The sequence below is a fragment of the Asparagus officinalis genome, unplaced genomic scaffold (assembly GCF_001876935.1).
Source record: "Asparagus officinalis unplaced genomic scaffold, Aspof.V1 AsparagusV1_Un151, whole genome shotgun sequence".
NCBI classification, from domain to species: domain Eukaryota; kingdom Viridiplantae; phylum Streptophyta; class Magnoliopsida; order Asparagales; family Asparagaceae; genus Asparagus; species Asparagus officinalis.
In genome coordinates this window covers 300,609-326,833 of record NW_017972417.1, presented here as the reverse complement: position 1 = coordinate 326,833, position 26,225 = coordinate 300,609, and the positions used below count along the sequence as shown (strand labels likewise).

General features: G+C 38.3%; 1 protein-coding gene across 1 annotated transcript in view; it reads left to right on the top strand.

Annotated features, from left to right (window-relative positions):
- Window positions 1–3,334: 3,334 nt before the first annotated feature.
- Window positions 3,335–26,225, top strand: part of LOC109827335 — a 31,336-nt gene continuing 8,445 nt past the window's right edge. Inside the window, exons 1-5 of the mRNA XM_020394323.1 lie at window positions 3,335–3,646; window positions 3,730–3,795; window positions 12,236–12,316; window positions 12,391–12,444; window positions 12,876–12,944. Coding sequence (XP_020249912.1) covers window positions 3,422–3,646; window positions 3,730–3,795; window positions 12,236–12,316; window positions 12,391–12,444; window positions 12,876–12,944 — 495 coding nt within the window. The 5' untranslated portion in view covers window positions 3,335–3,421. The remainder of the gene's footprint in view (window positions 3,647–3,729; window positions 3,796–12,235; window positions 12,317–12,390; window positions 12,445–12,875; window positions 12,945–26,225) is intronic.

The following is a 26,225-nucleotide window of genomic DNA, read 5'->3' as shown; positions in this document are numbered from 1 at the left end:
TAATCGTAGTACTCAAATTAAAATGGCGTTTGGTTTTACTATCCCATGTGTGCTCCGAGTGGCCATTCTTTGAGTAATGCGAGCTGCAATAGTTGGTTGGGGTGCAGGTGGGCTTGCCAGGCAGTTCCTTTGTTGGGCTGGGCCGTGTGAGGGAAATTGGCAAGGGAAGAGAGGGTGCCAACTGGATGGGTGACGAAGGGGAGGCCGACTGGGCCGTGTAGGAGGGGAGTTGGGGGTATTGTTTGGGCCTGACTGTGGTGAGGGAGCAGGCCTGTCCGGAGTCAACAGATTATTGGGAGATGAGACATTGGAGTTTGGGCCGGCAAGGGGGAGTTGGGTGGGGGAGTGATGGCAGCAGATTGAAGGTGACTGCTACTGGCGCCTGGTGATGGTGTTGGGCCTCTGTAGGAGTTGAGATTGGGTTAAATAGATGATGAATGATAGCAGGAGGTAAGCCATTGTCTAAAAATCATAGGTATGGCAAAGGGGTATGAACCTTAGCAAACGAAAATTGTGACTCATCGAAAATCACATGACGGGAATAAAGATTTTGTTACTTGACATATCGTAACATTTTGTAACGCGATGATTAGAGGGTATCCCAAAAAATACACAAGGTGTAGATCGAGCTTGAGCTTGTTGATGGAAGTGGATGGGAGGAGAGGATAACAAAGACACCCAAAAACCGAAGATGAGAGTAAGAAGGATCCCGTTTGTATAGAATTTTGGTGGGGAATGTTTGCTAAGGTTTTGGTCGGGAGAATATTATGACAGATATGTGGCCATTTTGTAAGGCATGTGCCAAAAGATGGCGGCATTAGAGGAATGAGCAAGAAGAGTACGGATAATGTTATTGATAGCCCGAATTTTTCTTTCGCGCCTTTCCATTTTGAGAGGAAGTATGGGGACACGAGAAGCGAAAAACCATTCCATTTTGTTCACAAAATAATTTAAAGGGGCATTATCATATTCTTTCCCATTGTCACATTGGAAACATTTAACTTCCCTTTCAAATTGAGTACGGGCATGTGCATGGAATTGTAAGAAAAGAAAGTGCACTTGGGATTTTTTGGAATAGGATAAGTCCAAAGGAAATTAGTGAAAATCAATCCAAAAACAAGACATAAATATGATAACCTGAGTACTCAAAACGGGTGATGTCCATAGATGCACTGTGACAATGTCAAATGGCATAGTAGTAAAAGAAGTGGAGAATAAAATGGTAACTTCACGTGTTTGCCCTAGAGGGCATGAAGGACAAACATAAGTACTAGAAATCTTTATTACAATCAACAAAATTATTCCCCTTAAGAGAGCTTAAAACATGTGATCGGCGGGATGCCCTAAACAGTTCATGCCATAAATGAGTAGATAAAGCAGCAAAGTGGACGGAAAATGAGCTTGAGTTTTGGTGGTGGTGAGTGGATATAAGTCCCCCGCGAAGCTATCACATCTCATAAGTGTTGTCCCCCCGTCTGTAGTTCCTTCACAGAAAAGCCAAATGGTCAAACTCAATAGAAACTGAATTATCGTTAGTGAATTTTCGAACGGAAATCAAGTTTTTAATGAGTTTAGAGCATGTAGGACATCGTTTAAGAGAGAGGTGGGTGAGGGAAGGTAACGAGGTACGACCAATGCACGAATTGAATAGTATTGCCATTACCAACAACAATATTTTCGTTGATTGCTCAAATTAAAATAAGACGAGAGGGTACCTTGTTTGAGAGTCATATGGGAGGTAGCACCGGTGTCCATATACCAACCGTCATCCGGTGGCGTAAGGGCAAGGGTATGCATCGCAGCCTGATGTCCGTTGGGTCATAGCCCATGGTAGAAGGGGCCTGTTGGCCGTGAAAGTCTGATGTGTCTGCTGTGGTTTTTGGCCTAAAATGCCTTGCTGAGATACTTGCTGCCTTGGCCCAACAGCACGGGCCCATGAAGTGTAGATATGGGCATGGGGGCATGCCCAAGCCTGTGCCAAGATGCCCAAGGGGGCGCTGCCATTGGTTCCACGCAGGCCAGCCCTGCTGTGGTGCTGGCTGTGATTGGTGCTGACGGGACCACCCCCGCGGTTGCCGCTGCACCTCCGCCTCCTCTGATACCATGTAAGAAGATATTCCTTGTCTATTCATTCTAGTAATTGTCAATATATACAAACTAGATGGCTGACATTATGGAAGAGTAATATGCTCCTGCCATATTTACAATATATGTACAAATCCTGGCATTATGGAGAGTAATTTACTCCTGCCATATTTACAGATTCTAATAATAATCAAAGATTATTTACATATTCTAATAAATACCAAGTTATTTGTTAGTTGACCCCTTAATTGATGACATGGAAATTGGAGATAGGACTTTTTTTAAAAATGTTTCAAGTTGTGCTAACTTGAGTATAATACTGAAAAGAACATTATCTTCACTGTAATTGAGAAAATGTAATTTGGGTTAAATTGGAGGAGTGGGAGAAAGGAATTCCACGCGCATCCTCTTCACTTGATATTTCTAAATATAATCTTCAGTTGTCATGACTAAATGTATGTTTTTTTTATTTATTTCATTGCCCAAAATCTCGTAGATGTTTTGAAATTAGTCGCTTCTATTTAGAAGATGTTTAAAAGATTTTAGAGACCAATTCAAGATGCTTAAAATCATGTGAGAAACTAATATAAAATATAAAAAAATTGAGTGACTAATACAAAATAAACCGATAAAATTCTTGGATGATTGTTTCAGTATGTCATGATTTGGGCAATTATATTAAAACATGAGAGATACGTGGGAGTTTTATGGAAAAGAGCCTAACATATGATCAAATTTAAAGTTTATGGAACTTTGGAAAATTATGAGATCAAAGAAACTTTAGAATATCAAAATAAAAACATTAATAAATAAATAAATAAAAATAAATGCAAATTTCAAGATATTAAGGACAGTTTAACCTTCCAAAATGGACAAATTTTCAAAACCGACCCATTTAGACTTTTATTCCCAAAAAACGTCCCCATTCAAAAAAAATTACAAAAAACGACCTGGTTTCAGCCTTAGCGCTGAAACCAGGTCGGTTTTTGAATTTTTTTTTTGAACTATGAAACTTTACGGGAGTTGAACTCCCGTGAAGTTTAGTAGATCTGCTAAACTTCACGGGAGTTCAACTCCCGTGAAGTTTCGGAAATTTTTTTTTTTAAAACCGACCTGGTTTCAGCACTGAGGCTGAAACCAGATCGAATTTTGTAATTATGTTTGAATGAGATCTTTTTTTGAGAATAAAAATCTAAATGGTTCTCTTTTGAAAATTTGTCCTTTCCAAAATTGTCTCCGTTATCAGCAGAGTTTCTGTTCCCAAGTTCCCAACCCAAAAAAAAAAAAGAGCAGAAAGGGCCCTTCCATAGCCACATCCCCCGAATAGTGGGATCAAATGGCAACTGCCACTTACCCCTCCCTCCTCCTCCCTCAACCCGCCATCCTCCCCTCGGTAACCTCACGCTTACTCTCACCGCGAAGGACCGTATCCATCAAACCCCCTTCTCTTCTTCCCTCTTTCTCTCGCCCCCTGCAACCCACCAGGATCAGAGTCCAAATCAGAGCTGCAAGAATTGAGTCCACTGGGGTCTCTTTAGGCTTCAGAGCTCCCCATTTTGAGGTTGGGTTTTGGCCATATTTGATCTTGAATTTTAATGGGTTTCTTGTGAATGCGATCTTTAATCAAAAATTTTTTTTGAGCAGCTTCCGGAGCCTTTGACGGGGAAAGTATGGACGCTGGATGAGTTCGAGTCCTATCCTGCTCTGTTGGTAAGATGCTTATGCGTTTGTTTGGTTGAAATCGGGGCTCAATTTTTTTTTTCGGCTGTGTTGTTTGGATTGTTCTACTTCTTTGTGATTTCGTGCGCATTCCTTTGAGCTGGCAGATTGCATATCTAGCGCTTCTCAGTTCAAGCATTTCTATGTCCAGTTATTATTGTAAGAACCGATTAATTCTTGAGTTCAGGAGTACTGTTATTTGTGCGCATCGTATCTGCGACTGTTCACTCTTTTGAACGGTGACAGATAGTCGACAGAAATTATGTCCTTGCTCCTTCACCCTATATATTCTAGATTCAAAAACTGAGTGATACTCAAAATATTATTGATGTAAGGTTCTCTGTTAGTAGATTTGTTTCATGTTCTGGGATTTATGGAAGTTCTAGAGGGCTTGTTGCTGGTCTAGGACTCTAGATGCAGTGTTAGCCGCAATGTGATGTGTTGAAAGAGTTGAGAAAATTCTGAAATTCACCTTATTAGAAACTGAGGGTTTTATGTACACGGTAATGGGCAACTAATCAGCCCAAGAAAATAGAAAACAAATCCTAGGAAATCAAAACAGCAACAGGGAAAGTCTCTTTAATTTGAGAATCCCTCTAAATAAGGAAACTAACTAAATTCTGGTATTGACTAATTTCCAGAATTAACTATATAACAAAAATAGAATAAAATCTACGTCTAACTCAATATACAATTCTACACTCCCCCTCAAGCCGGGTTGTATATGTTACACAAACCAAGCTTGGAGATTAATTCTTCATAGTTTGCTCGGGAAAGTGCATTGGTGAGGATGTCTATAATTTGTTGTCGTGAAGGAACGTAAAGTAGTTGAATGATGTCACCATTCACTTTTTCAAAGATGAAGTGTCGATCAATTTCAATGTGTTTTGTTCTGTCATGATGCATAGGATTCTTAGCAATGCTAATTACTGCTTGGCTGCTACTAAGCATTGTAACCGACCCATCTATTTCAACCTTGAGTTCTTTTAACACTCTTTGAATCCACATTCCTTCACAAATTCCAAGTGCAAGTGCACGATATTCAGATTCTGCACTACTTCGTGAGACTACATCTTGCTTTTTACTCCTCCATGTCACCAAATTCCCCCAAACAAATGTGCAATACCCAGTAGAAGATCTTCGATTTGTTAACTCTCCAGCCCAACTTACATCAGTGTAAACTTCAAGTTTTCGGCTTGATGATTTCATGAATATCAATCCATGTCCTGGGATTGTCTTCAAGTATCTTAGAATTCGATATACATCCTCCAAATGCTCTTCACAGGGATTGTTCATATGTTGGCTGACAATACTCACTGAGTAAGCAATATCCGGTCTAGTGTGTGATAGGTAAATTAGTTTTCCAACAAGTCTCTGATATCTTCCTTTATCAACTAGAACTTGATCTGCCTCTTTGTTGTTCCGTCTGTTAGAGTCCATGGGAGTGTCTGCAGGTTTGCATCCCAACATACATGTCTCAGTTAACAGGTCTAGTATGTACTTTCTCTGGGAGATGAAAATTCCCTCCTTGGATCGGGCTACCTCCATGCCTAGAAAGTATCTGAGGGTTCCCAGGTCTTTGATTTCAAACTCCCTTGCCAACATCTTCTTCAAGTTTATAATCTCCTCACTATCATCCCCAGTCAGTATTATATTATCAACATAAACAATTAGAATAGCTATCTTACCACCATCTGAGAATTTCATAAACATCGTGTGATGAGATTGGCACTGAGTGTAGCCATTATCTCGGACAGCCTTAGCAAACCTATCAAACTAGGCACGTGGAGACTGCTTTAGTCTATATAAAGATTTCTTTAATTTGCATACAAGCCTACAGTTGTTGGAATTCTCCATCCTAGGGGAAATCTGCAGGTACACTTCTTCTTTAATATCATCGTTCAAGAAAGCATTCTTAACATCTAGCAGATACAAAGGTCAATCTGAATTCACAGCTAGAGACAATAAAATTCGAACAGTGTTAAGTTTGGCATCTGGGGCAAAAGTTTCTTGGTAATCAATACTAAGACTGAGTGAACCCTTTTGCAACTAGTCTGGCTTTAAACCTCTTTACACTCCCATCTGCCTGGTATTTTATTGTAAATATCCATTTGCATCCAACTGGATTCTTCCCTTGAGGCAATTCTGTGAGAGTCCAGGTACCATTCCTTTCCAGTGCTCGAATTTCTTCTTCTACTGCACGCTTCCAGGCTGGATCATTGAGAGCTTCTTGGATAGTCTGGTGAATATGGACACTATCAAGCTTAGTAACAAAAGCTCTGTACGAGGGCGTTAGATTCCCATGAGCAACATATTTCTCAATTGGGTGAGTAGTACACCATCATACACCCTTCCTTTGAGCAATGGGCATATCAGAATCATCAACGAGTGGTGTAAGAATATCCATACCTTTATGAACTAAGGCATGTGAGTCCGGATCAGGTGCTTGAGAGTCCTGCGGCAATGTGTTAGCCTCTATTTGCTCAAAAGGTCTCCTTCTACTTGAGTAGACAATGAGTTCTTGAGAAGGTTGAGAATTGAGAACTGTGTTACAGATTGATTCAGACAATTGAGGATTTTTAGTTGTTTGAGATACTCTTTCGGATGAAGTAGGTGGTGATGGAAGAGGGACTGTTTGAATTGAGGGGAACACGGCTTGAGTATCTTGAAGGATGTCCCAAATTTCAAATTCTCTAGCATTCTCCCCTTGAATTTGTGATTTGGGATAGAACGGTTGAGTTCCAAAGAATGTAACGTCCATGGAGGTATAGACTCGATGAGTTTGAGGAGAATAACATTTGTAGCCCTTTTTATGTGAAGAGTAGCCAATAAAGATACATTTTAAGGACTTGGATCAAGTTTGGTACGATGATGAACATGGACGAAGGATGTGCAACCACTTTGAGAGGTAAATCGGAGGAAAAAGTTTTAAGGTGAGGGTACGTTTCAAGAAGGACATGTCTCGGAGTTTTGAATGCAAGGGTACGATTAGGCATTCGATTAACAAGATAAGTGGCAGTGAGAATAGCTTCTCCCCAAAATTGTTTTGGAACATGATTGGAAAACATAAAGGACCGAGTCAGTTCTAATAAATATTTGTTTTTCCTTTCGGCTACTCTATTTTGTTGTGGAGTGTTGACAAAAGAACTAATATGGACAATAGCATTTTGAGATAAATAGGAACTGAGAGTAGAATTAAAGTAATATTTGGCATTATCACTCTTAAATACCTTTATGTTGCTTTGGAATTGTGTGGGGATCATTGAGTGAAAGGCTTTGAATATTGAAGATGCCTCAGATTTTTCTCTCATTAGGTATGTCCAAGTGGTTCTAGAGTGGTTATCAATGAAGGTGATGAACCATCTAATTCCATTAACGTTCTTTACTCGAGAAGGCTCCCATATGTCACTATGAATAACAGAAAATGGGTGAGAAACATTATATTTGAGACTAGAAAAAATGTGGCGAGTATGTTTGGACAATTGGCAAATTTCACATTGAAACACACTAGGCCTTTTATTAGTAAATAGATGTGGAAACATCTTTTCAAGGTACATAAAATTAGGATGACCAAGGCGAAAATGCCATAACATAACTTGAGACTCTTTTGAATTTGAATTTGAAATAACAGAATTTGAATTGACTAAATTTGAAACTAAACCGACAGAGTTGAAATTGGACTGAAAACATGTTTGGAACGAAAAGAAGTTGAGCTCTCTTGAAACAAATATAGGCCACCACATTGTCTATCACTACCAATCACCTTCCCCGAATTCACCTCCTGAAATTCACAAAAATTTGAATAAAACTTAGCAACACACTTTAGATCACGAGTTAATTTGCCAGTGGAAATCAAATTGCAGTCTAATTTTGGCACAAATAAAACAGTGGAGAGAACAATGTCTTTTGACAATCTAATGGATCCTTTTCCTACCACTACTGAGGAGCTGCCATCAGCAATTCGGACTGCAGACTGAGAGGTGCACGGGCTGTAGCTTTGAAAAGCAATGAGATCACCTGTCATGTGGTCAGAAGCACCAGAATCGATAATCCAAAGTTTATTTTTCTTGTTAAAGTATAGACAGCGTGTGGTATACCTTGGTGAGCTAAAAAACTAGTGGATTGCTCTGTTGGTGTTGCGGTGGGACCCTTAGAAGATGGCTGCACTATAGTAGAGGAGATTGTGCCCAGGATCTGGTGCAGTGCTTCAAGCTGCTCCTTGGTCAAAGGGCTGGAATCGGTACTGTTGACTGTAGAGGAGGTCTGAACAACATTAGCATGGCTGAAATTTTTAGACCTGTGGGTTGACTTCCAATCTTGAGGCTTTTCGTGCAGTTTCCAGCATGTGTCTTTTGCATATCTAACTCTTCTCCAGTGCACACACCATGGACGGCCGCCCTTCTTGAATTTGTCATCTTGGGATGAGTTGTGAGTAAGGAGAGCAGACCTTTTAGCATGTAGGGATGGATGAATCTCTGGAAGCATTAATTGTTTTCTGCTTTCTTCTCTACGAACCTCAGCGAAAGCTTTACGGATGGTGGGAAACGGCTTGCTGCCCATGATTCTTCCCCTTACATCATCAAGATTATTGTTAAGACTAAGAAGGAATCGCAAGGTCCTTTTTTGATTGATGATTGTTCGCTATAGTGCAGAGTCATCGGAGCACTTCCATGAGTATACTTCATACATGTCAAGCTGCAACTAGAAACGAGTAAGCATGTTAAAGTATTGAGTTACACTGAGATCACCTTGATGAAGATTATACAGCTTTGTTTCAATGTCAAATAAAGCAGAGGTGTTTTCAGTGCTTGAATAGTGTCCCATGCGGCTTCCCAGATGTCCTTTGCGGTTTTGAAGAGCAAGAAATTCTCGCTAACTTCTATGGTCATGGAATTGATAAGCTAAGATATCACCAAATGATCATCTGTTTTCCACGCCAGGTACTGAGGATTGGTGATTTTAGGAGCAATAATTTCTCCAGTAAGATGCCCATCTTTCCCTCTACCACACACGGACATGAACACTGATTAAGACTACTGAAGGAAATTATGACCCTTCAATTTGTGGTTGGTAACCACTGCTGAGGAGGAATCAACCACCATGGGACTAAGGGCAGAAGGATCGGCTCTGGATGTGACTTCCGATGAAGTAAAGGAAGGATGAGAGGCCATGCCGTATTTGGTCATGAAGAAAAAAATTACAGAAAAACTGCTGGACTGGATTACAGAGAACGGCACGGAAAGAAAAAATTAGGGTTTAGAACCTAACTGCTCTGATACTATGTAGAAAGAGTTGAGAAAATTTTAAAATTCACCTTATTAGAAACTGAGGGTTCTTGCCCCTTATGTACATAGTAATGGGCAACTAATCAGCCCAAGAAAATAGGAAACAAATCCTAAGAAATCAAAACAGCAACCGGGAAAGTCTTTTTAATTTGAGAATCCCACTAAACAAGGAAACTAACTAAATTCTGGTATTGACTAATTTCCAAAATTAACTATATAATAAAAATAGAATAAAATCTACGTCTAACTCAATACTAGTATTTTAACCCGTGCAAAGCACGGTTTCTAAAAAAATTTATGCAAATATTGAACATGTTACCAAAATAAAGTTTTCTGCTTTACATATGATCTAGTATTCATCCCGTGCTAAGCACGACATCCTCCTGAAAGTCATGCTTAAATAAGAAGCAAGAAGTTCTAAGTTGCAAATGAGTAGAACATCAAGATAGATCCGCTTCTCCATCTAGATCTTGTTAACAGTAACTGTTCAAATGATTATAAAACCACCTTTACTCTTTCCGCTGAAAAAAAGAACACAAATCAGAATAAAGTAAAATGTTTTCAAGATGAAAAAAATGCAAGATCAAAAGCTTTACTTTGATTTCAGGGGAAGGTAACTTCCATTTTGATCTGCATCAGAATACAGTCAATTTAGTAAAGGAAACCAATATGTCACAATTAAATATGATAGCTAAGTTGCTATTTGTTCTTCACACTCAGAGGGTAAAAAAAAACAGAGAAAGCTAGCACATCATAAGCATAATTTAAATGTGAAGATGAATGAACAACCTTCATCTCATGTAACAGGAAAGCACCAGTTTATCTATGCACCAGTATTGTATATTAGAGTATTTTGTCAAGACATGATTGCCTTCTGTCTCTTATAATTGTTGTAGCTGCGAAGGAAACTATTCTTCGCTACCGACAGCGGCAGAGGAGGCGACGATGGTGGCGAAGCAGAGGAGGCGAAGGATGCCATTGAAGATGAAGGAGGAGTTGATTTTGCTCTTGATTGCTTCTCAGATTTGGTTGTAATCAACAAAATAACTAAACCCACTATTGAAGATGAAGAAGGATGCTATTGAATCTTTTTCTGAAGATTGAGAGAGGAAGAGAGAATCGTAGGTTGTAAAAAGGGAAAAAAACAACAAATATTCTGCAAATGCATCAATCTACAATGTCTGCAAATATAATTAGTTTTGGGTAATTTTAATCTCTGCAAATGCATCAATCTACAATATAATCTGCAAATATAATTAGTTTTGGGTAATCTTTGTCTGCAAATGCATCAATCTACAATGCTTCAATCAACCACCCCTAAAATAAATCCAATATTCTGACTTTTTTTAAAAAATATTAAATAATTAAGAGAAAATTCATCTCCAACTCAAAAAATTTGATCGCATAGAAACTAATTCAACGTCAGACCCTAAAAAAACAAATTTAAAAAACTAAATAGAACAATATGATAAAACGAAAAAAACAACTCACCTCCATCCCATGGAGTATCATCAGGCCTGCAAATCAAAACCCAAAGTTCATCAGAAAACCCTAAAAATCTAAAATCAAACCAAGGATTCGACATCAAATGTAAAATTACCTAGAGATCACGACGTTCCACAACATGATGTTGTTATCCTGCGTGGCTCCACTGATTGCCGCCGGCGGATCATTCTGCAACCTCTTGAAATCCCTCATCAGCCTTTTCCTCACTGGTGTCGACATCGATTCAAGCCTAAACGATTGAAGTAGGCACCGTCCAACATTCTGATGTTCGTCGCCTAAAAATTTTCGATGTTCCGGTTAAATGAGGGAGCGGAAGCGGGGGGTGAAGAGAGGGAGGGGGGGTGAGAGAGATTGAGAGAGAGAGAGAATGTGGGTGGTATGAAGTGGGGATGTGGGTGGTTTTGGTTCTGAAACGTGGGGAGTTTGGACGGTTGCGGTGAATTAACTCAACAATGGACGGTTGTGGATAATTGAGGGGAAAATACGTGGAAAATTAGATAATTTACTGTTCATTTTAGCTTTTTTGTTGTTCTCCTTTAGTAATAAAGAAGTAGATACAATTCTACATGATGTTTCTTTGTTGATGGAAATTTTCAGGATCCATGTTTTGTTATGTAGCTCCGTATAGAAACAAGATAGAGTTCTCCAGAGTTTTCTATTAAAAAAAAGGCAAAGCAAAGAAGAATATTTCTAGAAATTAGATATATGAGATGTCAAAAAATGTAAGTAACCAACGAAGTCATAAGCGCCCACATGTGTGCACTATATGCACAACATAGACGCACACACATGTACAATGCACACTATGCACGACATAGGCACGCACACGCATACACGTGCGCGCGTGCCTATATACATATATAGACACAGACACACACACACATATAGGTAGTGCATGTGTGTGTGCATATATAAATATATAGACACATGCGTGCGTGCCTATATACGCATATAGACACACACACATGGATAGCTTGTATTTGCGCGTGCGCACATATATAAATACACACACATAAATATACACAGTACATATATACAATACATAACAAGATACATATTTACATATACACATGTACATATCCACATATGTATAGGTGTGTCTGTGTGTGTGCGCGCACACAAACACACGCACATATATAATTGTGGTAAACTTTATTGTTATATATCCCAGATCGGGTTTTCTAAGTAAAATTAGAAATCTCCACAAATCAGTTAAACTCACTGAAGAGAATAATAACACTATGTCATGAAATTTATATCATTTTATAAAGAATGTAAATAGGTATGTGTTATGATGGACAATTTTGGAAGAAAAAATAACCATGGCTTTGTGTTGTCAAGTTAGTAATTCATGTTATGAGTGCTTTACACCCTTTTATTGTTCTGGAGTAGTTATGCTGTATAGTAGGTAGTTTATTGTAGGTTTTACTAGGAGTAAGATCTGATTGTCTTGACATCTTTTAGTTTGTTATTTAGGAAGACTGCCATCTGAAGTAATTGAAAACATATTCTTTTTTATTTAATTATTATTATTATAAAAGCATATAATTTTCTGTTTGTAATTCAGTTATAAATTATCTAGTGACAAGTACCATTCACTGTTGTGGTATTGTTTCTAAACATTTCTTCTCATTTGGCAGGTAATGTTCATTTGCAATCATTGCCCTTTTGTTATACACTTGAAAAGAGATATTGTGAAGCTTGCTAATTTCTATATGTCGGTAGGTGAATCCCGACAGTAAACCATTATTTACTGAGAATAATTTTCTGATGCTGATTCCTGGTTGTGCTGCAGAAAGGGCTTGCGGTTGTTGCGATTTCTTCAAATTCTTCAATCACACACCCACAGGTTGCTGTTACTTATCCCCAATTTTTTATACCTAGATGGTTTATGATACTTTTCCATCATATATATTGTAGCATAATTAACAATCGATATATCATCCAAAAGAAAGATAGAATGGAAGATATTTCTAGCTAAAACAGTTCTTATTCATGATCATGGTATGCATCTTTCTAGTTGGTGGCATTTAAAACATCTTAAAAGTATTTTGTCTTCGTTCGTTGTACATGTAACCATAAATAAACAAGAATATCTATTTTGATACTTTTTGCACTTTAAAGGCACAGTAGCATTTGATTCCTCTTTCCTCGTGTTCTTAAAGATTTGAAAGTTCATGGATTTTAGATGATGTATACAATGTTCATATTCATTAGGCTTTCTTAGCCTAGATTTGTGTATCATCCATATACTCAAAAGTGTTTCATACTTTCGTGCAGGATGGACCACAGTTCATGGCTGAAGAAGCTAAGTTGCTTAAGTACCCTTTTCCGTACCTATATGATGAGGTAAGCCTATGCTGGAAACTTAACTACACTTTTCAGCTCATTCCCACACAACTTTAAAGGCAGTGGTGATACAGCTAGTACACATGTCGGAACCTTGTTTATGAAAGTCAATACTTTAACTTAGTATATCTGCCTGCAAAAGAGTGTTGCATAATTTATTTATGCAACTTAATCATTCTAGATGAGACTTGGGCAGAAATGCTTGCTTGAGGCTATTGTAAGCTTCTGTATTATATCAATGACAGTTTAGCTAGTTGCTTATATTCAGTATAGTCTTGCAAGTGGATGCGACTTGGTAGAAAGAAATAAACTAAAATGAAAAGAGAAGAAATTGTTGAGATGTTTTGACATTTTCATCCAGATTAAAAATTTTCTAAAATCAAATACTATTTTATATCGACTCCAATAGCTATGTTCTAATATCAAAGACAATTTTCCTTACAAATGGAATATTGTCCATCATTGTCTTGTATCTTTCTATACTAATTACCAAGTTAAGAAAGATGACACGCAGTGTTCTTGTCAATTTATATATCTTCAATACACTTTGAACCTAAACCTTGACCCAGACATATGAAATGTTTATCTTTTTATTGCTGAGCTTTCATGTGCTCAACAAATTAGTTGTATGCATTTCAATAATTTATATAAACATATCCATAAACAAAGTGCAAATACCACCTACTAAACTATTTTTGGTTCCAACTTTATTTTGTAGTTCAATTGTTCGAATAAGAAGTAACCATCCCTAATGTTGTGTATTTTGATGTCAATCTCTCCATACTGTTTTAGACTAGTTCCTGGCATTTCAGATGTGTGGTTAGGGATTTGGATCCAACATTATTTAAGGCATCTATGAAATTGCAAAAATCCATAAGCCCATCTTTCCTATGCCGGTAATTAGTATATCAATATACAAGTGATGATGGCGGATATACAATGGACAATGAAAATTGCTCCAACTTCAATATAGTTTCTAGTGATATGCATATATAAAGATGGAAAAACAAGAGCATATTGATGTAGAGTGCGTTGTTGATGCATTTATGGAGAAACTGGATCATTAGAAGCTCAAACGGGGGCGAAGAGATTAAATTGTAACGAAGAATGGGTCGTACCTCCTAAATCGTGCATGAGAATTGGATGAATAATATATATAAAAATCACGTGCTTTTTTCGAGATGGAGCCAACCAAACCACCATTGTTTAGTTTGTCTCTTCCTGTTTGGCAAAATTCCCATCGGATTAGGAGATTAGAGTTTTTGTCAATTTTTTACTATTCTGGATAATATTTTAGGAGTCTATTTTAATTAGAAAATAAAGCCGGTTCGACTTGAGGGTGGAGCGTCTGTTTGGTGGTAATCAATATGCATGAATCGATCCCATCAATAGAAGTTGAAAGTTGACAAGTGGGAGAAGATGAGCTGAAAGCTCGTTTCCTGTCTAAAATTGTAAACAATGTTGAAGAACAGGTAATGATTACACACAAGAGTTTTACCAGCTATCATCCTGCAACTATTTGAATGAGAACAATGCCTAACAGATGTCTCATTATATCGGAGTATTGAGGATGGCGATTCAGGACTATGTATCTTTGCAATAGACATATACTTGGCAGATACAATTTTCCTATCCGAAATGGTAGAGTGACAACTTGGATGGAATAGTCGAGGATCATGGACAGCTTCAAAGGGTTCGCGCATGAATTATAATCGTGGAGAACAACCCGTCCCAATCTACTAATGATCAAGATTTTGCAACTGAGAAGAGTACAGGACCAGTGACGATAGTTTCAAACCAGGAAATCCTTATGCCAAACTAGATCCAATCAAGTATTACAGATGCAGTCTACTGGGTTATTGATCCAATCAGTGCTTTAAAAGAAATATTGTGAACATGGTGGACTGTGGTGAGGAGGATGCAGTCCAAGACGACGCTGAAGACTATGACGATGAGGTTAAATATTCTGATGATGCGGATCAACTTTCGTGTATTGTGTAGCCATTATTACTGGCTCTAAAGACAGAAGAACCGCCTCAGAAAATGTAATATCTTCTGTATGAGGTACACCGTGATGCAAAAGACTTGTGATATGATGGATAGTGATAGTAGTGAGAATATTATCTCTTGGTATATAGTGGAGAAATTATGCTTGAAGACAGAAACACCACACTCCTACATGATCGGTTGGATTCACGAGGGTAGTGACGTGCAGGTTGATGAGGTGTGTCGGGTGTCTTTTTCAATTAGCTGTAACCATGTTGATGAGGTGTTGTGTAATATGGTTGAGATGTATACGTGTCATATGCTTTTAGGTAGGCCATGACAGTTCGATGATGATGTCATGCATAAGGGAAAAGATAATGTTAATATCTTTTAGCAGGATAGGCATCACGTTGTACGCATGCCTTTCGCAGAAAAGAGACGAGCCAAGATAGATGTTGCTAAAAAGAAGACCCTTTTGGTTGTTGATAATGATGCTTTTACAAAAGATTTGAAGCAATCGAAGAGATGTATGCTCTTATTGTATTAGGAAAAGAGGATTTTGCCTCCACTGAAATTCCAATTAAGGTGTCGACCCTCTTGCATAAGTTTGATGTAGTCATACCAAAAGAACTTCTTGTCGAGTTACTAATGCCTAGAGACGTCCACCATCAGATTGACTTTATCTCTTGCTCACGCTTGTCGAACCTGCCATATTATCGAATGAGCCTAAAGAAAGGGGTGATCTTGTAGTAACAAGTGGAGGACCTCATCTAGAAAGGTCTTGTACGAGTGAGCATGAGTCTGTGTCGTGCCGACATTACTTGTCCCAAAGAACGGAGAGTGGCTCTTGTGTGTGGATAGTAGGGCTATCAACATGGTTATCATGAAATATCGATTTTCCATTCCTCAATAGGAAGACATGTTTGATATGTTGTTAGGATTAAAAGTGTTATCCAAAATTGATCTCAGGAGTGGATATCACTAAATTCGCGTCGGAGAAGATGAGTGGAAAACTGCTTTAAAGACAAAAGAAGGCTTATGTGAGTGGTTGGTCATGCATTTTGGCATTTCCAATGCTCCTATCACTTTCATGCAGTTGATGAATCAGGTATTGAAATCCTTTATTGGCAAGTTTATTGTAATTTATTTTCGATAATATCCTGATTTATAGCTAGAATGTGTCCGTGAATATGGACCACTTGAGGGAGGTATTAACGACTTTGCAAGGGAACAAGCTTGCATGAATCTGAAGAAATACAACTTCATGATTAGTAGCCTATTATTCTTGGACTTTATATTTAGATGCGAAAGGCATCCATGTTGATGAGGAGGTGCGTACTATTTGAGATTGGCCCTAGTTGAAAACTGTCAGCGAAGTTCGTAGCTTTCATGGTCTAGCCACCTTCTACAAGATGTTTATGATAAACTTCAGCAACATCCTTGCGCCCATTATCAAGTGCATGAAGAAAGAAAATTTTAATTGGAGGAAGATGTAGATAGTAGCTTTGCACTCATTAAGAAGTTATCCACAACATCAATGCTTTCCCTTCTAGATTTCTAAAATGTGTTTGAGCTCGATTGAGACACATCCATCATAGGTATTGGTGGTGTTCTCTTCTAAGAAGGTTGTCCGGCTGCTTTTTACAATGAGAAACTTAATGAAACTCAGCAGAAGTGGACCACATACGAGCCAGAGTTGTATGCCATAGTCCAGTCCTTGAAGCATTAAGTACACTACTTGATCTTGCGGGAATTTTCTCTCAACACAGACGTTTAATCTTTAAGGTCCATCAACATTCAGACTACCATCAATCATATGCATGCTTGATGGATAGCGTTTCTGTAGCGTTTAACCTTTATTTTGAAGCACAAATCTGGGCAGCAAAATAAGATTGCAGATGCACTCAGTCAAAGAGCTTCTTTGTTAGTGACTTTGCAAGCTGAGGTGATTGGATTTAAATACTTGAAGGAGCTCTATGTAGAAGACAAAGATTTCAAGGAGGCTTCAAGCAACTGTCTAAAGAATCAACTGGCCAGAGATTTTCGTATCTAGGATGGTTATTTATTTTGCGAAGATTAGTTATGCATATCCCAAAGCTCATTAAGTGAGCAGATCATAAAAGACTTTCATGGTGGCAGGTTAGGTGGACATCTAGGTGTGACAAGACAATTACTTCCATTGAGGAGAGATACTACTAATCTCAACTAAAGGAGATAGAAAAACAAGTGTGGCGTTGTCCAATTTATCAAATTGCTATAGGACAGTCTTAAAATATATGATTATGCACATCCTTAGTTGTTCCTAATACATCATGACATGATATATCGATGGACTTTGTATTGGTGCTCCCTACAACCTAAAGAGGTATGGATTCTGTTTTTGTTATGGTTGACAAATTGTTGAAGATGGCACAATTCATTCCATGCAAGAAGATAGTAGATGCTAGCACCATTGGTAACCTTTTCTTTCGAGAGATAGTACGCCTTCATGGAGTACCAAAGTCCATCATATTTAATCGTGACTCAAAGTTCTTGTCCCACTTCCGGAAGACGTAGTAGCGATTCAATACTTCACTCAAATTCTGTTCTTATTACCCTCAGTCGGACGGCCAGAGTGAAGTGGTAAATCGTACTCTTGGTAATCAAGATTATCGATAGCGGATAGCGTCGCGTAGCGGTGAGACATCGCTAAGACTATTTCGGGCTATTGCGCTAAAATAGCGGTAAAAAGCGTAGAGTCAAATAGCGATCTAATTTAGATATGTATAAATACTAAAAAAATCTAAGAAATTTAAAAGTACATATTGGATGATTTAAAGAGATCCTAAACATAAAATAGATATGTAACCATCACGTAATACCGAAGATGACTGGTGTAGAAAAGATTAGATTTAGTTTCTGTTTTAGAAGAGATTAGATTTAGATTCTGTTTTAGAAAAGATTTGATTTAATTTTTGTTTTTCAGTTTTAGTTAGGATCCCTTATTTGAAGGAATTCTGTTTTCTTATTTGGTGGACTGGAATGCCGTCCACATCTTATATATATTAGGCTGTAAATATTTGATTGATAAAAAAAAAGAAACTCAGTTTTTCTTCATGGTATCAGAGCTCATATCTATGTCCTAGCCATTCTTCTTCATTCTTCGCTATCTGGTCACCTCCTTCATCTGACCATTCTTGTTCTTTCCCATGACCAAATACGGCATGGCTTCATCTTCCTCAGAAATCACTTCTAGATCAGAGGTCAATTCCCCTGTCCTTTCCGTCCCTGATTTCCCCTTGAATATCGTCACAAATCATTAACTCCACGGTCAGAATTATCTCCAATGGTCTCAATCTGTATTCATGTATATTTGCAGCAGAGGAAAGGATGGACATCTCACCGGCAAGACTGTGGCTCCGAAGACTACAGATCCCAAACATCGAACCTGGAAGACTGATGATCATCTTGTTATGTCTTGGCTCATAAATTCCATGACTACTGAAGTTTGAGAAAACTTTCTGCTTCACAAGACAGCCAAGGACATATGGGAGGCTGCACGTGAAACGTACTCAAGCACAGAAAATACCTCTGAACTGTTTGAGGTTGAAACAAGATTATATGACCTTAAACAAGGAGATATGAGTGTCACACAATATTTTAACACCTTCACACGCTGCTGGTTGCAATTAGATCTGTATGAGGTCTATTCCTGGAAATGTGCTGATGATTCTGCTATGTATAAGCAAATTGTTGAGCAAAAAAGGACTATTTGATTTCTTCTTGGTCTAAACAAGGATCTAGATGAAGTCAGGGGAAGAGTCATGGGAATCAAGCCCTTTCTTAATCTTAGAGAGGCCTTTGCAGAAGTTAGAAGAGAGGAAAGTAGAAAGAAATTGATGCTGACAGAAAATAAACCTGCAGTGGAAGGTTCGGCTTTGTTCACCCACAATTCTTCTCAACCTAATAAGTCTGGAAAAGGGCGGCCTTGGTGTGACCATTGCAAGAAACTTGGTCATTTCAAGGCTACTTGCTGGAAACTACATGGCAAACCAACAGATTGGAAGCCATCCCATACTCGGTTTGAGAGAGAAAACCGTGCAAATGCTGCAGTCACCACAGAGAACAGTCCTTTCACCAGAGAGCAGATTGAAGCACTGCAGAAAATGCTGAGTCAAGCGTCGAGTTCTGGACAACCATCTCAAGCACCTGCCGAACCACCCACTAGTCTCCTTGCACACCAAGGTACCTTATCCTATGCCTATATTGTCCAAAATAAATCCTTAAAGCCAAGGATAATCGACTCAGGAGCCTCAGATCACATGACTGGAGACATCAGCCTACTCAAAAATTACCAGTCATGTACTAGCAGTTCTGTAGTCCGAATAGCTAATGGCTCTTTATCACCAGTGGTAGGAATCGGATCCGTTCAATTAACAAAGGACCTTCTACTTTCTCTTGTCCTTTATGTTCCCAAATTGAACTATAGTTTAATTTCCATCAGCCAACTTACTCGTGATCTCAATTGTGTAACTAAGTTTTATTCTAGTCTTTGTGATTTTCAGGCAGTGGATTCGGGGAAGGTGATTGGCAGTGCTGAGATGCATGGTGGCCTATATTTGCTCAAAGAAAATAATTTCCTCGATAGACAAGTTCAATCGTCAAGTTTTGGTCTTACATCAAATTCAGTCAAGTGTGTTTCAAATTCTGTGTCTGTTTCCAATTCAAGTTCAATTGAAAGTCAAGTTATGTTATGGCATTTTCGCCTTGGTCATCCAAACTTTGGTTATTTAGAGAAGTTGTTTCCACATTTATTCATCAATAAAAGTTCGAATGTCTATCATGTGAAATTTGTCAACTTGCAAAGCATACTAGAAATATATATTCCAGTTTACAACTTCCGGAAGACGTAGTAGCGATTCAATACTTCACTCAAATTCTGTTCTTATTACCCTCAGTCGGACGGCCAGAGTGAAGTGGTAAATCGTACTCTTGGTAATCAAGATTATCGATAGCGGATAGAGTCGCGTAGCGGTGAGACATCGCTAAGACTATTTCGGGCTATTGCGCTAAAATAGCGGTAAAAAGCGTAGAGTCAAATAGCGATCTAATTTAGATATGTATAAATACTAAAAAAATCTAAGAAATTTAAAAGTACATATTGGATGATTTAAAGAGATCCTAAACATAAAATAGATATGTAACCATCACGTAATACCGAAGATGACTAGAGGAGTCAAAAAGTCATGAAAAGATTAGATTTAGTTTCTGTTTTAGAAGAGATTAGATTTAGATTCTGTTTTAGAAAAGATTTGATTTAATTTTTGTTTTTCAGTTTTAGTTAGGATCCCTTATTTGAAGGAATTCTGTTTTCTTATTTGGTGGACTGGAATGCCGTCCACATCTTATATATATTAGGCTGTAAATATTTGATTGATAAAAAAAAAGAAACTCAGTTTTTCTTCATGGTATCAGAGCTCATATCTATGTCCTAGCCATTCTTCTTCATTCTTCGCTATCTGGTCACCTCCTTCATCTGACCATTCTTGTTCTTTCCCATGACCAAATACGGCATGGCTTCATCTTCCTCAGAAATCACTTCTAGATCAGAGGTCAATTCCCCTGTCCTTTCCGTCCCTGATTTCCCCTTGAATATCGTCACAAATCATTAACTCCACGGTCAGAATTATCTCCAATGGTCTCAATCTGTATTCATGTATATTTGCAGCAGAGGAAAGGATGGACATCTCACCGGCAAGACTGTGGCTCCGAAGACTACAGATCCCAAACATCGAACCTGGAAGACTGATGATCATCTTGTTATGTCTTGGCTCATAAATTCCATGACTACTGAAGTTTGAGAAAACTTTCTGCTTCACAAGACAGCCAAGGACATATGGGAGGCTGCACGTGAAACGTACTCAAGCACAGAAAATACCTCTGAACTGTTTGAGGTTGAAACAAGATTATATGACCTTAAACAAGGAGATATGAGTGTCACACAATATTTTAACACCTTCACACGCTGCTGGTTGCAATTAGATCTGTATGAGGTCTATTCCTGGAAATGTGCTGATGATTCTGCTATGTATAAGCAAATTGTTGAGCAAAAAAGGACTATTTGATTTCTTCTTGGTCTAAACAAGGATCTAGATGAAGTCAGGGGAAGAGTCATGGGAATCAAGCCCTTTCTTAATCTTAGAGAGGCCTTTGCAGAAGTTAGAAGAGAGGAAAGTAGAAAGAAATTGATGCTGACAGAAAATAAACCTGCAGTGGAAGGTTCGGCTTTGTTCACCCACAATTCTTCTCAACCTAATAAGTCTGGAAAAGGGCGGCCTTGGTGTGACCATTGCAAGAAACTTGGTCATTTCAAGGCTACTTGCTGGAAACTACATGACAAACTAACAGATTGGAAGCCATCCCATACTCGGTTTGAGAGAGAAAACTGTGCAAATGCTGCAGTCACCACAGAGAACAGTCCTTTCACCAGAGAGCAAATTGAAGCACTGCAGAAAATGCTGAGTCAAGCGTCGAGTTCTGGACAATCATCTCAAGCACCTGCCGAACCACCTACTAATCTCCTTGCACACCAAGGTACCTTATCCTATGCCTATATTGTCCAAAATAAATTCTTAAAACCATGGATAATCGACTCAGGAGCCTCAGATCACATGACTGGAGACGTCAGCCTACTCAAAAATTACCAGCCGTGTACTAGCAGTTCTAGAGTCCGAATAGCTGATGGCTCTTTATCACCAGTGGCAGGATTCGGATCCGTTCAATTAACAAAGGACCTTCTGCTTTCTCCTGTCCTTTATGTTCCCAAATTAAACTGTAGTTTAATTTCCATCAGCCAACTTACTCGTGACCTCAATTGTGTGACTAAGTTTTATTCTAATCTTTGTGATCTTCAGGCAGTGGATTCGGGGAAGGTGATTGGCAGTGCTGAGATGCATGGTGGCCTATATTTGCTCGAAGAAAATAATCTCCTCGGTAGACAAGTTCAATCGTCAAGTTTTGGTCCTACATCAAATTCAGTCAAGTGTGTTTCAAATTCTGTGTCTGTTTCCAATTCAAGTTTAATTGAAAGTCAAGTTATGTTATGGCATTTTCGCCTTGGTCATCCAAACTTTGGTTATTTAGAGAAGTTGATTCCACATTTATTCATCAATAAAAGTTCGAATGTCTATCAATGTGAAATTTGTCAACTTGGAAAGCATACTAGAAATATATATTCCAGTTTACAATACAAACATTCACATCCATTCTCTGTCATTCATTGTAATATTTGGGGACCCTCACGTATCAATAATATTACTGGGGCTCGGTGGTTTATTACATTCATAGATGACCACACAAGAATTACTTGGACCTTTCTCATGAAAGAAAAATCAGAAACATCTACAATATTCCACTCCTTCCACTCCATGATTTCTACCCAATTTCAGAGCAAAATCCAAGTTCTTAAGACTGATAATGCCAGAGATTCTTTAAATTCTATTCTTGGTTCTTATCTCTCCAAAAACATGGTATCATTCACATCAGTTCTTGTGTTGACACCCCACAACAAAATGGGGTGACTGAAAGGAAAAATAGACACTTACTAGAAGTTGCTCATGCCACTATGTTCACCAACAATGTTCCTAAATATTTTTAGGGGGAAGCCATCTTTACTGTCACCTACCTCATCAATATGATGCCTAGCCGTGTCCTAAAATTTCAAACCCCTCGTCAGATACTCCTCAATACCTATCCCACTATCCGCTCTTTTTCTTCTGAACTACCACTCAAAGTGTTTGGTTGTTCCTCCTTTGTTCACATTCACCAACATCAACGTACCAAACTTGATCCAAGATCTCTTAAGTGTATCTTTATTGGTTATTCTCCCAATCAAAAGGGATACAAGTGTTACTCTCCAATCACTCGAAGGGTATATAACTCCATGGATATAGGTGCCTAATTCAATACAAGAAGTTCTAAGAATTCCAACATGGAAGAAGGTAGTGGAAGAGGAGATTCAGGCTCTAGAAAGGAACAATACATGGACTCTAGTTAAACTACCACAGAGCAAGAATCCAGTTGGCTGTAAGTGGATATTCACAGTGAAATACAAGGCAGATGGTAGTGTTGAAAGATTCAAAGCTAGACTTGTAGCCAAGGGCTTCACACAATCATATGGGATTGACTACCAGGAGACATTTGCTCCGGTTGCCAAACTCAACACAGTTAGAGTTTTACTCTCTCTTGCAGTGAATCAAGATTGGCCTCTATACCAACTTGATGTAAAGAATGCCTTTCTTAATGGAGATCTAGAAGAAGAAGTCTATATGATTATTCCGTCAGGAATGGAAACCAATTCAAACAGCAGGTTAGTGTGCAAGCTGAAGAAGTCCTTGTATGGTTTGAAGCAGTCTCCACGAGCTTGGTTTGATAGGTTTGCTAAGACAGTGACTGTTAATGGGTATCACCAGTGTCAGGCTGATCACACTTTGTTCATCAAACGCAATCCAGGAGGAAAGATTGCTATTCTCATAGTATATGTTGATGACATCATCATGATAGGAGATGATTCAGAGGAAATTGTCAATCTCAAAAATATATTAGCTACAGAGTTTGAAATCAAGGATCTTAGGACCTTAAGGTATTTTCTAGGCATGGAAGTGGCTCGATCTAAAGAAGGAATTGTCATATCCCAAAGAAAATACATCCTAGATTTACTAAGTGAAACAGGTCTACTTGGATGTAAACCTACAGACACACCTATGGATCCTAATAAGAAGCTGAATAGGAGTAAAGACATCAGTCCCGTGAATAAAGGAAGATACCAAAGACTTGTTGGTAAGCTTATCTATCTGTCTCATACTAGACCTGATATTGCATGCTCAGTCAGTGTAGTAAGCCAACACATGAATGATCCAAATGAGGATCATATGGAAGCAGTAAATCGAATCTTGAGGTACCTGGAGATGACTCCAGGGCATGGTCTACTATTCAGAAAGTCTGAAAAACGAGAAGTAGAAATATACACTGATGCTAGCTAGGCAGGAGAATTAACAGACAGAAGATCAACTATTGGTTATTGCTCATATGTCTGGGGTAATCTTGTCATATGGAGAAGCAAAAAGCAAGCCGTTGTCTCTCGTAGTAGTGCAGAGTCAGAGTATCGTGCTTTGGCATTGGGAATATGTGAAGGAATGTGGCTTCAAAGGCTTTTAAGAGAACTCAAGGTTCAAACACAATGCAGTGAAGATGCTTAGTGACAGTCAAGTTGCTATTAGCATAGCCAAAAATCTTGTTCATCATGACAGGACAAAACATATTGAGATCGACAGACACTTCATCTCAGAGAAGATTAACAATGGGATTGTTCAACTCAGTTATGTTCCAACAAGACAGCAGATTGCTGATGTTCTCACCAAAACACTTCCAAGAGCTATTTTTGATGAATTGAACTCCAAGCTTGGTTTGTATAACATATACAACCCAGCTTAAGGGGGAGTGTAGAAAAGATTAGATTTAGTTTATGTTTTAGAAGAGATTAGATTTAGATTCTGTTTTAGAAAAGATTTGATTTAATTTCTGTTTTCCAGTTTTAGTTAGGATCCCTTATTTGAAGGAATTTTGTTTTCTTATTTGGTGGACTGGAATGTCGGTCACATTTTATATATTAGGCTGTAAATATTTGATTGATAAGAAAAAAAAAACTCAGTTTTTCTTCAACTGGAGTAGTCAAAAAATCATCGTCTTCGAGAAGAAGAGCTTAGCGGTGACAGGACTGTCCTAAGAGGAGCTCACGGTGAAGGAGGTGAGAGGAAGTATCAAGGTAGGTACCAGAGGTTATGAGAGGAGTATGCTGAAAATCACAGGAGATGGTGGAATGCAATGGTCAAGGGTTGAGTTTAATTTTTAAAAAATAAGCCTCAAACCGCTTTTAAATAGCAGTCAAAAAGCAAATTTCGAATGCAATCGCTCACTATTTACCGTTATGATACTATTGACCGCTTTTACGAACAGACATATTCCGTAATATGTCACCGCTATTGCGCGATAGCGTAGCGGGCGATAGCGTTGCGGGAAGGGACCGCTAACGCTATTAGCGCCGCTATTGCGGGGCTATTTACCTCTATTTATAACAGTGTTGGTAACCTTCTCAAATTCATCTCTAGTGATTATCCAAAATAGTGAGGTCTTCCTCTAGCGCATGCCAAATTTGTTTACAACTCTATGGAGAATCGAACTATAGATAGAGCTCTATTTGTAGTTGTGTATGGGAGGCTTCTGAACCATTCATTGATCTAGCTTCACTGCCTAAACTTTCGAAGTGGAGTATTGTTGCAAATCATATAGCTGGAAAGATACGAACTATTCAACAAAAAGTGAAATAACAGAGAGAAATCTAATGCTAAGTACAAGACGGATATTGATCAACACAAGAGGAAGAAGGTGTTAGAAGGACAAATGGTGATGGTGTTTTTTGCGAAAAGCACGGTAGGAATCTATAATAAGCTGAAGAACAAGAAACATGGCCCATGCAAGATAATCAAGAAGATTAGCAACAACGCTTACATCATTGACTTTTCTGAAGACTTGGCTATTTTCCTTAGTTTCAATATTAAGGATCAGTTTGACTATTACCCGCCAGAAGAAACAATTATTCATGCGAGTATAAGCTTGGGGTCGAGACTCTTTTCAAGCAAGGAAGACTGATGTAAAACGCATTGTGGATGCATTTATGGAGAAGCTGGATCGTCAAAAGCACAAACGAGGGCTCGACAGAAGAAATTGACTTGTAATAAAGAATGGGTCATATCTTCCAAATTATGGTTGTATCTCCTAAACTATGTATTAGAATTGAATGAATAATATATGAAAATCGCATATTTTTTCAATACAGAGCCAACCAAGCCACCATTATTTGGTTCACAACTGTCTGTTTCGAGAAATTCCTTTCGGATCAAGGGATGTCAGACTTCTTATCAGTTTTTACTATTTTGGATAATGTTTTAGGAGTTTCTTTTAATTGGGTATTGAATCCAGTTTGATTCTAAATTTGACAATTTGTTGTCTCAATCATAAGGAGTCTTTTAAGGATAGTTTTATTATTTCTATTTTTTGTAAAATTCGGGTCCTAGCAGGAGTCTAGTTTGTTGTTTACTTAAGCAGAGGATTGTAAATCCTAGAGACATAACTTTTCTTCAATAAAATTCCCCTTTTATATTACTACATGGATTAATGTTGTCGCTTCATGAATTCGAAAATTGTTCTTTATGTGTTCAAAGAACACCCTTTGGTGGATTCTTGAGGTTTCTTCCTTCT